The sequence below is a fragment of the Bos grunniens genome, chromosome 13 (assembly GCF_055505025.1).
Source record: "Bos grunniens cultivar Pamir isolate PY7600 chromosome 13, Bosgru_T2T1.0, whole genome shotgun sequence".
Classification (NCBI taxonomy): domain Eukaryota; kingdom Metazoa; phylum Chordata; class Mammalia; order Artiodactyla; family Bovidae; genus Bos; species Bos grunniens.
The window spans coordinates 26,975,353-26,987,883 of record NC_141177.1 but is presented as its reverse complement, the minus strand read 5'-3'; the positions used below and the strand labels follow the sequence as shown (position 1 = coordinate 26,987,883).

Genomic DNA, 12,531 nt, shown 5'->3' with positions numbered 1-12,531 from the left:
ACTCTCCACTCACCTGGGCTAGCTGCACAATGATGCCAAACATTTCCCAGGTTCTGAACCCCAGCCCCCTTCACCCCACTTTCAGCCCACAGAACTGTCACTCAGGCTAATTCCTCACCTGCTTACCCAGCGAGGCCCTGAATGACTTCTGGCTCTTTCCAAAAGTCAAATCCCAAGCTCAAAAAGTACTATGTGGCCAGAAAAAAAAGAATATTTAAAATAATCTTGTCACAGGGGAGCAACAGCCATTTTGGAGAGTTTTAGAACTATAGTAAGTCATGCAACACGATGAATGAAACCTGCCCTGTGCAAATATTTGAACAAAATGGAAAAAAAACCTGTTCAATGAAGAAAACTAAACAAGGTAATTGCTCTGAAGTATGACACACATATTTTGCTATGTCAATGTTTTTTCTATTTATTGGTTTGCTTTGTAGGTCATATAACCTGCATTAATCAGTACTCAGTTTGGCTGTGAATGACAGATCACAAACCCCCAGTAAACAGAGACAAATGTACTTTTCGCTCATGAAAGTGAGGTGATTCAGGCCCTCGTGGTCTCCGAGGTGAGGCATGAGGCTTCTTCTAACACATCGTTCCCCACTGGGAAGTCTCCATTCCCAAGGTCCCCAGTAGCCTTCCTTCATGGCCACGTTCCCACCAGCAAGGAGGGTAGAGGGCTGGAAAGACACTCCCTGCTCTCCTCCATCTCAGCATCGACTGAGATGTGCTGCTGCAGTGTGAGGTCCATTGGCCAGAACATGGTCACCTGGTCACATCAAGTTCAAGGAGGGCTGGGAAATGTCATTGTCACTTAGGGAAGCCATTGCCCTCACTCAGACTTGGGAAAGAGGGACAGAAGGGACAGTGAGGATAGGGGACAGTAGTTCTGCTGCCACCCACCCTTGGGCACCCACCTATCTGTGCTCACACAGAGAACGCCCTCCCCTGCATCCCCCAAGGGAACCGGCTACAAGGCCCCAGCCAGTTTCTGCACTTGGCTCCCAATCCAGGATCCCAGGCAAAGCAGCATCCTCTCCAACAGATATGGATGAGGTTCTTCATGATTTCACAACCTACAAACTAGATCATAAGTTCCTGGTCTCAGCACACCGAACATGAAGTCAATGAGTACGAACAGGAGGATGCAGCCATTTGGAAAAAAGCAAAATACTGAACAGCGTCATCAGTGACCCACCTGCAGGAGCAAACCCAGGGATGCGGGAACAGCGGCAACCCCTCGGCAGCATCGCCATGCCTGGCCCCACCTGCGTCCCAGCTGCTGCCTCCCCTGCACTGGGCTGGGATGGACACCCCAGGGGATGCCCCTCCTGGGACCTGCATGGTTTCCACAGTTTGCTCCTTGTTTTCAGGGATTGCTCTAGAGTTGAACAATCACAGGCTTTTTCAGACCAGGCTGTGGTTTCTTAGGCAAAGCTCTTTTTCAAAAAACATAAAGATTTCTGATCTATTTGTTTCCAGTGGGCTCTCTTTGTTGAGACGTAGTTTATAACCCCGGAGCATCTGACCTTCCTCATTGGCCTCCAAGCTCGCTTTCTCTCTCGGCTGACACCTTCCGTCCCTTGGTACATGGCACCACCCACCTCAAGTCATCCAAAATGACAGCCCTGGGTAGAAAGGCAAAATCCTTAGAGAGACTCTTGCCCCCAGGCTCACAGATTGGTGGGACGGGGCACTTGTTTTATTTTCCACTAAGTGTACTGCTTTGCACAAAACCATTCCAATGACTGATGTCATTTGAGAGACACAGCAGTTGCTTTTTCAGCCCTGCAAGGCTCCAAATTACCCAGCTCTCAGTCAACTTAGATTGCAGGCTGCAGGCGAGACCGTCTCCATTAGCACAGCTGCCTACATTTCATGCCACTCCAGCCCTGGCCAGCAGTCGCCCATGTCCATCTCTCCTGTGGGACTTTACTCTAATGCATTTCTACAGTATGAATTTCTCCCACAACTTTCTTCCTCAATCCTTTTTCAGAACAAGGAAAGTAAAAGTGTTAGTCACTCAGTCATATCTGACTTTTTGTAACCCCATGGACTGTAGCCCGCCAGGTTCCTCTGTCCATCGAATTCTCCAGGCAAGAATATTAGAGTGGATTGCTGTTCCCTTCTCCAAAGGATCTTCCTGACCCAGGGATTAAGCCCCTCTCCCGCATTGCAGGCAGATTCTTTACTGTCTAAGCCACCAGGGAAGACCAAGGGCTGCTTTCCAAAAAACAACAGATGAGAGTTGTTAGTAAATGCTTTGTTTCTGCTTGATATGGGCCACCTGTCCTCCAGACCCACTGCCTGAATCCCTGCCCCCAGATGCATCTACAAGCCCATGCCCCAAGTTTGAGTTCTTCTATTTACAGCTTGCTTATCTTGCTCCTATATTTTATAACACTTAAAAGTACATGTGGCCTTGAGTGACAGAAAATCCAAAACAGCAGTGGCTTGAACAAAATGTATTTAATTCTCCTTCATTTGAGGAGATGGGGTCCTGGGATGGGTCCAGCAGGGCTCCCTGGTGTTAGAGACCTCCACCCCTTCTATCCTGTCCAGGCATCATGCATCAGCTAATGACGATGTCCAGAGCCGCTGCCCCTGTGCCAGTCATCATCTCCTCATTCCAACCAGTAGAAAGAGAAGAGAGGGAAGAGATGAGTCTACAGCTTTCTGGAAGTTGCCCTCCATTGACTGGAATGTAGTCACATGCCCACACGAGCTGCAAGGGAGGATGGGAAATGTCCTTCCCATTCTGGATGGCCACACATTCTGGGTCTTTTACTGAGGAAGGAGAGGTAACAGATACTGAAGCAATTATGCTGCAGCTGCATATTCTTGTCACATTCCAATACCAGTGACCTCATGCTGGGAAAGTGAAAGAACCAGTCTTCTCTGTCTTTATAGCTCCAACATTCTTTCTCCTCCTCCTTCTTCTCCTGACGGCGGAGGCAGATTTATTTGGCCTCTAACACACGCATTTCAGAGGAGACAACAACCACACGAGGTCTGCCGTCTTCTGCCCACATGCCATCTTTCAGGGGACTGTTGCTATGCCTACTCAACAAGGACATAAGATAAGGTTTCCTGGGTTAGTGTTTCAGCTGGGAAACTTTTAACAACCAAGATAGCTTCTGTGCTTAGCAAATTAGAAAAGTAAGAAAAACAAACTCCCTTGATGAAAAACTCCATAAAGCCAATGAGACTGTAAATGGAAATGGAAACCCAAAATTGATGAAATGCAAAATAAATATTTAACTTATGAGACGGCAGCTATCTTTGGATTGCTAAGTAATTTGGAGGCTAATGTTCTTAAAAAAAATCACATTTTCTAGGAAAATATTTACTATTTCTGTTTTATTGCCTTCTTCATTGCCATTAGTAAGACTTGGTTTCATTCACGAGTGTACATAAATTCCACTGGAGGCTAACATTTTTTTTCCCAAAACTTCCTGGTGAGGCTGTTTCTAATGGAAACCTTTTAAAGCATGGAGATAGACCTGGGAATCAACCTATGGGGAGAACCAGCCAATATTCAAGAATGCTCCCTGCAGACGTCAGTTGGGGCAGGTGATAATATACAACATAGACTGGAATCTAAAGGGGAAAGTCAAAGCATTGTACCAGGTGGGCTTCATAAACATGCCAACAGGGCCAGTGTCTCCACTGGACAATATACCCCAAAGGCTCAAGACCTACAAAAACATATATACAGACTTCAGAATACACAAAGAAAACAGCAAAATCAAAATTAATAAATGTCTAATTAAATATCTACAAAATATAACATTTTGTTCTTGCTAATTGTTCAATTCCACGTTCTTGAATTTTTCATGAGTATTTTACTACTTTTGAGAACAATTAGTGGGAGAGAGCCTCATAATGTAAGAATGCACTAATAGGCACAACTGCCAAGATTTCATAACCATTAGTAAAGGAGTCAAGTTACCTACAGCCAAAAGCAAACTTATCTAAAACCTGTCAGAGTTGTATGGCAATGTATTTGACTTTAACACAGAGTATAGATATATTTGGGCTTCACTGATGGCTCAGGAGGTAAAGAATCTTCCTGCAATGCAAGAGACCCGGTTCAATCCCTGGGTTGGGAAGATCCCCTGGAGAAGGAAAGGGTCGCCCACTCCAATATTCTTGCCTGGAGAATTCTATGGACAGAGGAGCCTGGCAGATTACAGTCCATGGGGTTGCAAAGAGTTGGATGCGACTGAGCAACTAACACTTTCACTTTTAAGTTTTTATGGATATATTTAAATGTTAGATGAGATGTGGAGTTCCTAAAAAGAATGCCTTAGACAAGGGGATCAGTGTTCTTGTTTTCTTTAAAAGGCCAGGAAGTAAATGTGTTGGGCTTTGTGAGCCATATATCTTCATCATGATTACTCAGCACTACTATGGAAGCACAAAGTGGTCGTGGATGGCCCTTAAATAACATATGAGCACAGCTGTGTACCAATAAAGCTTTATTTACAAAAACAGATGGTGGGCCAGATGTTCCCCATGGCCATAGTTTTCTGTCCCTTGCCTCAGATCCAGGAGTATCCAATGACTTCCTACTGACCCTCACCAACCATTCAGACTCAAGAAGTATACCGTTCTAAGATAGGACTAAGATGGGAATCCTGAATTCCCCAGAAAACATCGTAGGCTCTCCTCAGAATCATTCCAGAATTAGCACAGCTATTCTACACAACTGTGAGCCAGTTTTAGACTTTCCAATCCTTTGGAGACGGTTTTCTTCTTTTTTAGTTACCCAACGCACTAGGTGACACATGAAATGACTATGTACTAATTCTTGTGATCTCTTTCAGTATTTCCACAGCTTCTTTAGAAAGAAAAGTTTTAACTCTGCATCAGCTAAAACTTGGGGCTTTCCAGGTGGCACTAGTGTTAAAGAACTTGCCAGCCAGTGCTGGAGATGTAAGAGACACAGGTTTGATCTCTGGCTCAGGAAGATCCCCTGGAAAAAGTCATGGAAACCCATGCCAGTATTCTTGCCTAGGAAATCCCATGGACAGAGGAGCCTGGTGGGTTACAGTTCATAGGATCACAAAGAGTTGGACTCGAATTCAGGAGGATGTGCACAAAAGAGTATGCTCATTAATTATATAATGTTTTTTAGAATTTGCCATAGGCTTTTAGATATCTAATATATACATTAAAGTGCCCTGGTATCTTTCAAAATTTTGCTTAACCAGTTTCTTATATATTACACAGCCAAGAAAACAGTCTATACAAGACACATGTCCTACTATTTACATTTTTTTTTTTTTAGATAAAGGACACTATCACCTCCCCCACAGTTTACACTAGTGATAAGTGGACATGTAAAAATCAATTAAAGTTTGTGATGTTGTATAAAAATAGAATTTAATCAGAATTGAGTCACTCAAAGGCTCCTAAGTTATTTTAATTACATAGTATATGCAAGTTAAATTATGTCAGTTTTTTTTTTTAATATTTACCACTCATAAAGTTTTAAGTTTTAATTATTTCTCTTTTGGTAATAAATTTTATCTATTTATCTACTCAAAAAGTGCAATGGGACTAATATATTTTTAAAAATCACTAAAAATACTAATTGCAAATATTCTACAAAATATTACCCTATTGTGTTTCACTTAAACTGAAGCAGAACCATAATAAAGAAATTTAAGTAAGCACTTAAAAATCTTTTCCCAGTTTTACCTGTTGTTTTCCCCAGCATTATCTGTTGTTCTCAAATAATTGGGGTAATCTGTGGATTATATTTCATTTATTCTCGGAGTTGGGCTGCTCATGGAAGCAAGGAATTACACAATTAAATTCAAATTTCTCTAGAAAATATGCCTGACAAATTTTTTAAGAAGTATGACCTGCTGTTTTGTTTTGGTTCAAGAGGTCCCAGAATGTCGAATCATTTAATCCAGACTCAGTTTACCCTCATTCTGTTAGAACTAGAAGGTAATTTTTTTTTTTTTTTTAGTAGATGAAACTCTGGAGACAAGGATTGAGAAGATGCAAGAAAGGTTTAACAAGGACTTAGAAGAAATTAAAAAAAAAAAAACTAGAAGGTAATTTTTAAAAAACAAAAGGAAAAAGGCATTCTAGAATAGTGATTTCCCCTTGTGAATTATTCCAATTCACCAAAATATGCATTTTTTAGGAACGAAAGGCTGACTGAGAATATATTTCTTCTAGTGGAGCAGCCTTTGGCCCCAAAGAGTCCAGCACGTCAGGTGGTAGGTCATGTTCAGAGAAGGTGAGAGAGCTGAGGCTGTCTGCTTGCTCACACTCGCCCTCCTCTGCGTAGACATGAGGTGGGTAGCCAGGATCACCCTCGGGGTCACGGGTGCCACAGAGCTGCTGGAGGGGAACCGAGGAGAGGAGGTGAGTGCCATGGCCTGTGAGCCTTGTCCCATCACAGGCGTTTCTACAGACTCAGATACGGCAGCAAACTGAAAGGAGGGTCCCCGTCACACTCCTCCTGATCTCAGGGAGGGAACACACAATGACGGTGGCCCTGACCTGGGTAGGATGACGGGGACATGGAAGAAAACCGCCCACCCCTTCTACCCTCTTACAGGGTAGACTCATCCCTCACCCAGGCCTGAGACCTCCCCTCCTGGCCCTAAGCCTGCTGTCACCTTGAATGACCATCCCCAATACATGTTTGTGGGACGGATGGATGGGTGAGGTTAAAGGGCTTTTCCCTGTTGACCTCCAAATACCCTACTGCTGCTGCTGCTGCTAAGTCGCTTCAGTCGTGTCCAACTCTGTGCGACCCCATAGACGGCAGCCCACCAGGCTCCCCCGTCCCTGGGACTCTCCAGACAAGAACACTGGAGTGGGTTGCCATTTTCTTCTCCAATGCATGAAAGTGAAAAGTGAAAGTGAAGTCGCTCAGCTGTGTCCGACTCTAGCAACCCCATGGACTGCAGCCTACCGGGCTCCTCCGTCCATGGGATTTTCCAGGCAAAAGTACTGGAGTGGGGTGCCATTGCCTTCTCTGCCAAATACCCTATAAGGTCTCTAATGTTTCATAGAGCCTGTTTCATAGATCAAGGTGGGGATGGGTTTACAAGACTCTTCTAAGCCATCACTGGCTCACAGCATTCGTGTGAAAGTGAACTCATCTAGGGCCTGAAGATGTTCAGAGTCAGACCCATCCCCCACCATGTCCCCAGGCTCTCAGCCAGCTGTGTCCACCTTGCTCCGCTTGCGGGGGCTCCTCCAGGCTCTCCATTTAGTGGGAATATCGTCTCCTGGCCCTGCATCTACTGGTCCCCAGACCTGCTGACCACAGTACCTGGGAACCTTCATCCTTACATCACACACCTGCAGGAACTGTGGCCACCGTGTGGCCCTATGCCTTGGGGCATGGGTGGCGGGGGGGGAAGCCAGCTGAAAGGTGAATCCAGGGGCTGTGACTGGGGTGTCATCAGTTCCATCATGTCCCCTCAGTGCAGCCAAGTAGATAACTAAGGATGGGCCTGGTGAGCACACAGCAAACCAGGATCTGCAGGGGGTCTGTGCTCAAAGCTCCCGAGGCCTGTGACAGCAGAAGCTTCCAGCCCTGATTCAGCAGTTTAGAAGCCTTGTGAGATCAATAATTCATCATAAACCCCAACTAAGTTAGAAGGCTCACAAGGGAAAGCACCGGGCCTTCTAATCTGCTGTTTTTGCCTCCTCTCACACCACCCAGCTCAGCTCCAAGTTTGCACTAATGAAGGCTCCCTGCCTGCCTGGGGGACAGGAGGATGGGCCTCAGCAGGAAGCAGCCTTCCTCGGCCCAGTCAGATGGTGAACTGGTCCCCACCCGCTCCATCCACAGGGCAAGCTGTGTGGGGTGGAGAGGGCAGATACACAGATGTGAATGTGGGTAAGCCAGATGACACGTGATGATAACCAGGGACTAGACTAGAAGGGTTCTCACTTCCTGTGACCCATCTTCATCCACTCTAACAACCTGAGGAAGGGGCCCCCAGGCACGTCTCACAAAACAGGTCCCCAGGAGGCTCTGATGAGCACCCAGACCCTCTAATGCAGCATCTGCAGAGTTGGGGGCCTCCTACCTGACTCAGCACCTTTGCCATCACTCCTGCTCTCATTTCCAGGGGTCCTCTGGGCACCACGGTATTGAGGCAAACCTGAAAAGTGAAGAAAAGAGTCCTAATCCTGTCGGAGTCAGCTCACAGCTCCCCTCAGTTGATGGCCTCCGCTGGCGGGCACACGGGGGCCACCACCAGGTGGAGGACTGTCTCAGCTCTCCTGGAGGGGACAACAGGCCAAGGGCAATTTAACCAGATGTCACCTCCGTGTGTGTAGGGAGAGAGGGCAGCCCTGCCGGTTTTGACTGAGGGACTGGTGGGCCCTCCACGCCTTGGCTTCCAGGGAAGAAGGAAGCCGAGTGAGCCTGGCCAGCAGAGTTTGGGTCTGGTCCACAAACGTGAATCAGCAAGAGGCTGACTGCCCCACATGGGGAAGCTCATCCCACCACCTGTCCCCACAACGCACAGCTCATCTCAGGTTCTAATCCCCCTCCTCCTGCCTTGGTAGGTCAGCCGCACCTCGTGCACACAGGGTGCCTTGCTGCCTTCTCTCTCTCATGGACCTGGGTCTCAGGTTCTGGCTGAGGCGTGGGGTAGAGCCATGAGGAGGTGGGCTTAGGAGGCTCCATGTGGGGGCCACCCGGGACCCCAGAGAGCCTCACCTGCATCATGTAGTCAGGCCTGTGCATGTGAGGCCAAGCAGCCCCTCACTCAGGCTCACACAGGTGCGGGGCCTCCACCCAGGGTGAGAGGAACATAGTGATGAGCGTGCAAGGTGCAAGAGAGGCCGCCTGCACCCGGGGCCTCTCAGGAAGAGGAGGGCCCATGAGGAGGGAAGGCCAGCAGAGGCCAGGAGGCTGGAGGCAGCCCAGACCTGCAGGCGGAGGACAGCGCAGGAGGGACCAGATGATCCCAGATCTCAGGGCTGCAGACCATGCCAGGACAACGGCCAGCTGTCAGGTGGATTTAAATTGGAGAGTGACATGAGAGCATTCCCTGGTGGCTCAGAGGGTAAAGTGTCTGCCTGCAATGCCGGAGACCCAGATTCGATCCCTGGGTTGGGAAGATTCCCTGGAGAAGGAAATGGCAACCCACTCCAATATTCTTGCCTGGAGAATCCCATGGATGGAGGAGCCTAGTAGGCTACAGTCCATGGGGTCCCAAAGAATGGGACACAACTGAGTGACTTCACTTTCACTTTCAGAAACACATTGGTGACTTTTACAGCTGCAATGACTTCTGATCACCCCTGAATTTAGGGGTACTTTGTATACTTCAGAAGATGTGTATAAAACACTGTGAAGTTTAGGATAATTTTACATGTCCATGAAGATATATATATACACACACACCTGTCTGTACCCGTATCTGTCTATACACATAAACCCATCCCATCCCACCATTGCGAATTGAACTAAACGCTCTTAGCCAAAGAGATAGCAGGGATAACCCCTACCAACAACCCTGGAGACCTGCTGCCTGGTGATGCTGTGTCCTCAGTCACTGCCCTCCAGCTCCCGTGAGCCTCTCGGAGGAGGATACAAGACACACAGGCCCTTCCTCCAATGTGCTTGCTGGTCAGACCCTGTGATCCTTCCCAGCCCCGTGGAAGGTATAACACCAGTCTCCAGGGAAACTCAGGGTCGATTTTTTCTTGAGTAGATTTTAGGTTCCACCACACACCACTTTTTGCTGCTTTTGCTTCATTTTGCCACATTTACTGCACGTGACTCTGTCAAGGCCAAGAGCACAGTTTCCCTCCCCTGGCCACTCGGCACAGAAGCCCTGGCTTCAGGCATGTTCCCAGGACCCACAACTCCTCAAAGGTACTTCAGCAAGAGTGTTTGGATTTCATTCTAATTATGTGAAAGTTATTTTAATAATAATATTTAATGTTATTTTTCTAATATAATGGAGAAGGGCTTACATCTTTTTAACTGAGCCCTCCCAACATGTGAATAAAAGCAAAAATATTATAATTGCTTTTATGAAACTTGAACGAAGCTTTTTGTCGCTTGTTTGCTTAATCAAAGAGAACCTGATACGATAAGCTGAACTCCCTTAAAAATATCTGAAACTGCTTATTGTCATAAATTGAAATTTTCTTGACACCTTAAGAATCAATTTCAACAATGTGAGGCAATTAATTAGATGCTAAGGAAGAACTCTGCAAACTTCCTCCACAATATCCAGCTTCCTTTTTGTTGTTATTGTTTCCAGTTGAATCACTATTTTTATTTGTTGCTTTGGCAACAGGTGTATGTTGTAAATGTCATTGCACTTCAAAATCAGTACTAATAAAAAAACAGCTCTTTTCTGTTTTATTTATAATGGCATTCTTTGTAAGATCTCATTTGTAAAGAAGGATTCTGCTGTTAGAAAGGTTTAGGAGGAAATGCACTAGTGGCCTCTATATCCCCCTTAGTTCAAAACTTCTATAAATCCATAAAGAATCAAAGCAAAAGAATACTCAGGCCTTCACCAAGTTCCTAGCTTCTCAGAAGCAAAAGAAACTTGTCAGGGACTGAAAACCTCTGGTGCCTTCAGGTCTGGAGGTAAGTACTTTATTTAGTTCTCATCTGCTCCCTAGAAGTCATGGTTCAGACCGTGAAGAATCCACCTGCCAATTCAGGAGACCCAGGTTCAGGCCCTGGGTTGGGAAGACCCCCTGGAGAAGGGAATGGCTACCCACTCCAGTATTCTTGCCTGGAGAATCCCATGGACAGAGAAGCCTGGTGGGCTACAGTCCATAGGGCTGCAAGGAGTCAGACAAGACTGAGTGACTAACACTTTCACTTTTTTCACTGCTTCCCACATTCACTGCTTTCAGCTTATTTGGATGTTGGTTGGATATATTTTTACCACCTTCCCCCTTCCCAGCTTCCCATTTTCAGGGCTTCCCACGGCTGCCAGGACTGTAAGGTAACTCTTTTCATGGTAACTTGTTCATTGATACTTACAGGAGTAGAGTATTTGTTTCTCACACTTGGTTCAAAAAACACACCATGACCCTGAAATTATTTTTAAAAATGAAAAATTAATTAAAGTAAAAAAAAATTAAGTGTTTATTGGTTTCATATAAATTACCCAAAGATGCAAACACATAACTAGAAATTCTTGTAACCATGAGGCCTCCTGTTTCTGCACTAAAGGTATCTGATGATAGTGTAGGTATTCCTAGCAGAAATCCATGGGTGAGTTTTATAGTTGCTTTGTGGGGATGGAGCATGAACATATGAGATTTTCAAGCCCATCTTGGGTCTACAAAATTCACATCAGACTCACAGTGTGCTGAGAGTGTGGCCTCAAAGTCTGTGAATGTGGCCCATTCATCCCTAAGACCCAAGGCTGGTTACATAATTGGAAGGACCCAGCATAAAAAATGTGAGCCCCTTGCCAGATATAAAGTGTTTCAAGATGGTGACAGGAGAGTATTAACCAAGTACAAGGCCCTTCTGAGCACAGGGGCCTGTGGGACTGACTGGGTTCCATGCCTATGAAGCTGACCCTTCCACGGTCAGAGGGACACACCTATCAATGCACAAGCCCTTTCAAGGATTCATGGAATCATGTTTGTGCAAAAGAGAATAACTCATTTTTATCTTGGCTCAAATGTAGCCTGAGAAAAATAATGAATTATAGAGGTCTTGAATTCTTTCTTAAAAGCTTTCTGTCATGAAAACAGTGACTCTTTGGCCCTTGAGAAACCATTTTAGCTCTTGTCAGAAGAGTAAATTTTTTGTTAAACAATAGCTAGTTACACTAGTGAAGTCCAAATAAGGTCTGTATTTGAGGCCTGTGTCAATAGTGTCATACCGAAGTCAGTTTTCTGGTTTTGATAACATACTATGTAGATTATTATTCTGGGGGAAAGCTGTGTGGAAGGTACGCAGGAACTCTGAACTATTTTTACAACTTTGTGTGAGTCTGAAAAGTCATGTTAAAAAGCACAGCTATAGTTTTAGAATGTGTACATGGAGTATATAAGGACATGGCTCAGTTTGGCAGGAGGTGTGGAGTCAATGGACTGGAAGTTGGTTAGGGCCAAGGCCACTGCTCTTGATCTTGTAGATGACCTCTGGTACCCAGACATGAATACAGAGAAATGCAGTTATTTGTGGGTGTCATATTTGATCAGAGCTATCAAATATTCAAGATGATGACAGGAGAGTATTAACCAAGTACAAGGCCTGGAGAAGGAAATGGCAACCCACTCCAGTATTCTTGCCTGGAGAATCCCGTGGACAGAGGAGCCTGGTGGGCTGCTGTCCATAGAGTTGCACAGAGTTGGACATGACTGAAGCGACTTGTATAGTATAGTATCAAACAACAACTCAGTAACACCCAACAATCACAATAGTTAGTTAGATATATGAGGTTTTCACAACTGTGTGTTTGTTCTACCAGAATCACAGAACCTTCTAGAAGGGAACCCACTGTCCATCACCAGTGAAGTCCCAGCAGCAGGAGCAAAGCTATGCAA

At 45.7% G+C, this 12,531-nt stretch overlaps 1 protein-coding gene across 12 annotated transcripts in view; it reads right to left on the bottom strand.

The window, feature by feature from the left end:
• Positions 1-2,450: 2,450 nt before the first annotated feature.
• Positions 2,451-12,531, bottom strand: part of CDH26 (cadherin 26) — a 49,620-nt gene continuing 39,539 nt past the window's right edge. For 4 of the 12 annotated variants that reach the window (XM_086330996.1, XM_086331007.1, XM_086330998.1 and 1 more), the window contains 3 exons: positions 11,009-11,059; positions 8,073-8,147; positions 6,008-6,363 (listed from right to left, as the gene is read on the bottom strand). In XM_086330996.1, the coding sequence (XP_086187122.1) occupies positions 6,160-6,363; positions 8,073-8,147; positions 11,009-11,059 (330 nt within the window). In that variant the 3' untranslated portion in view covers positions 6,008-6,159. Of the gene's footprint in view, positions 3,061-6,007; positions 6,364-8,072; positions 8,148-8,740; positions 9,002-11,008; positions 11,060-12,531 lie in introns of those variants that run through there. The other 8 variants (XM_086330997.1, XM_086330999.1, XM_086331008.1 and 5 more) reach the window with 4 other exon arrangements.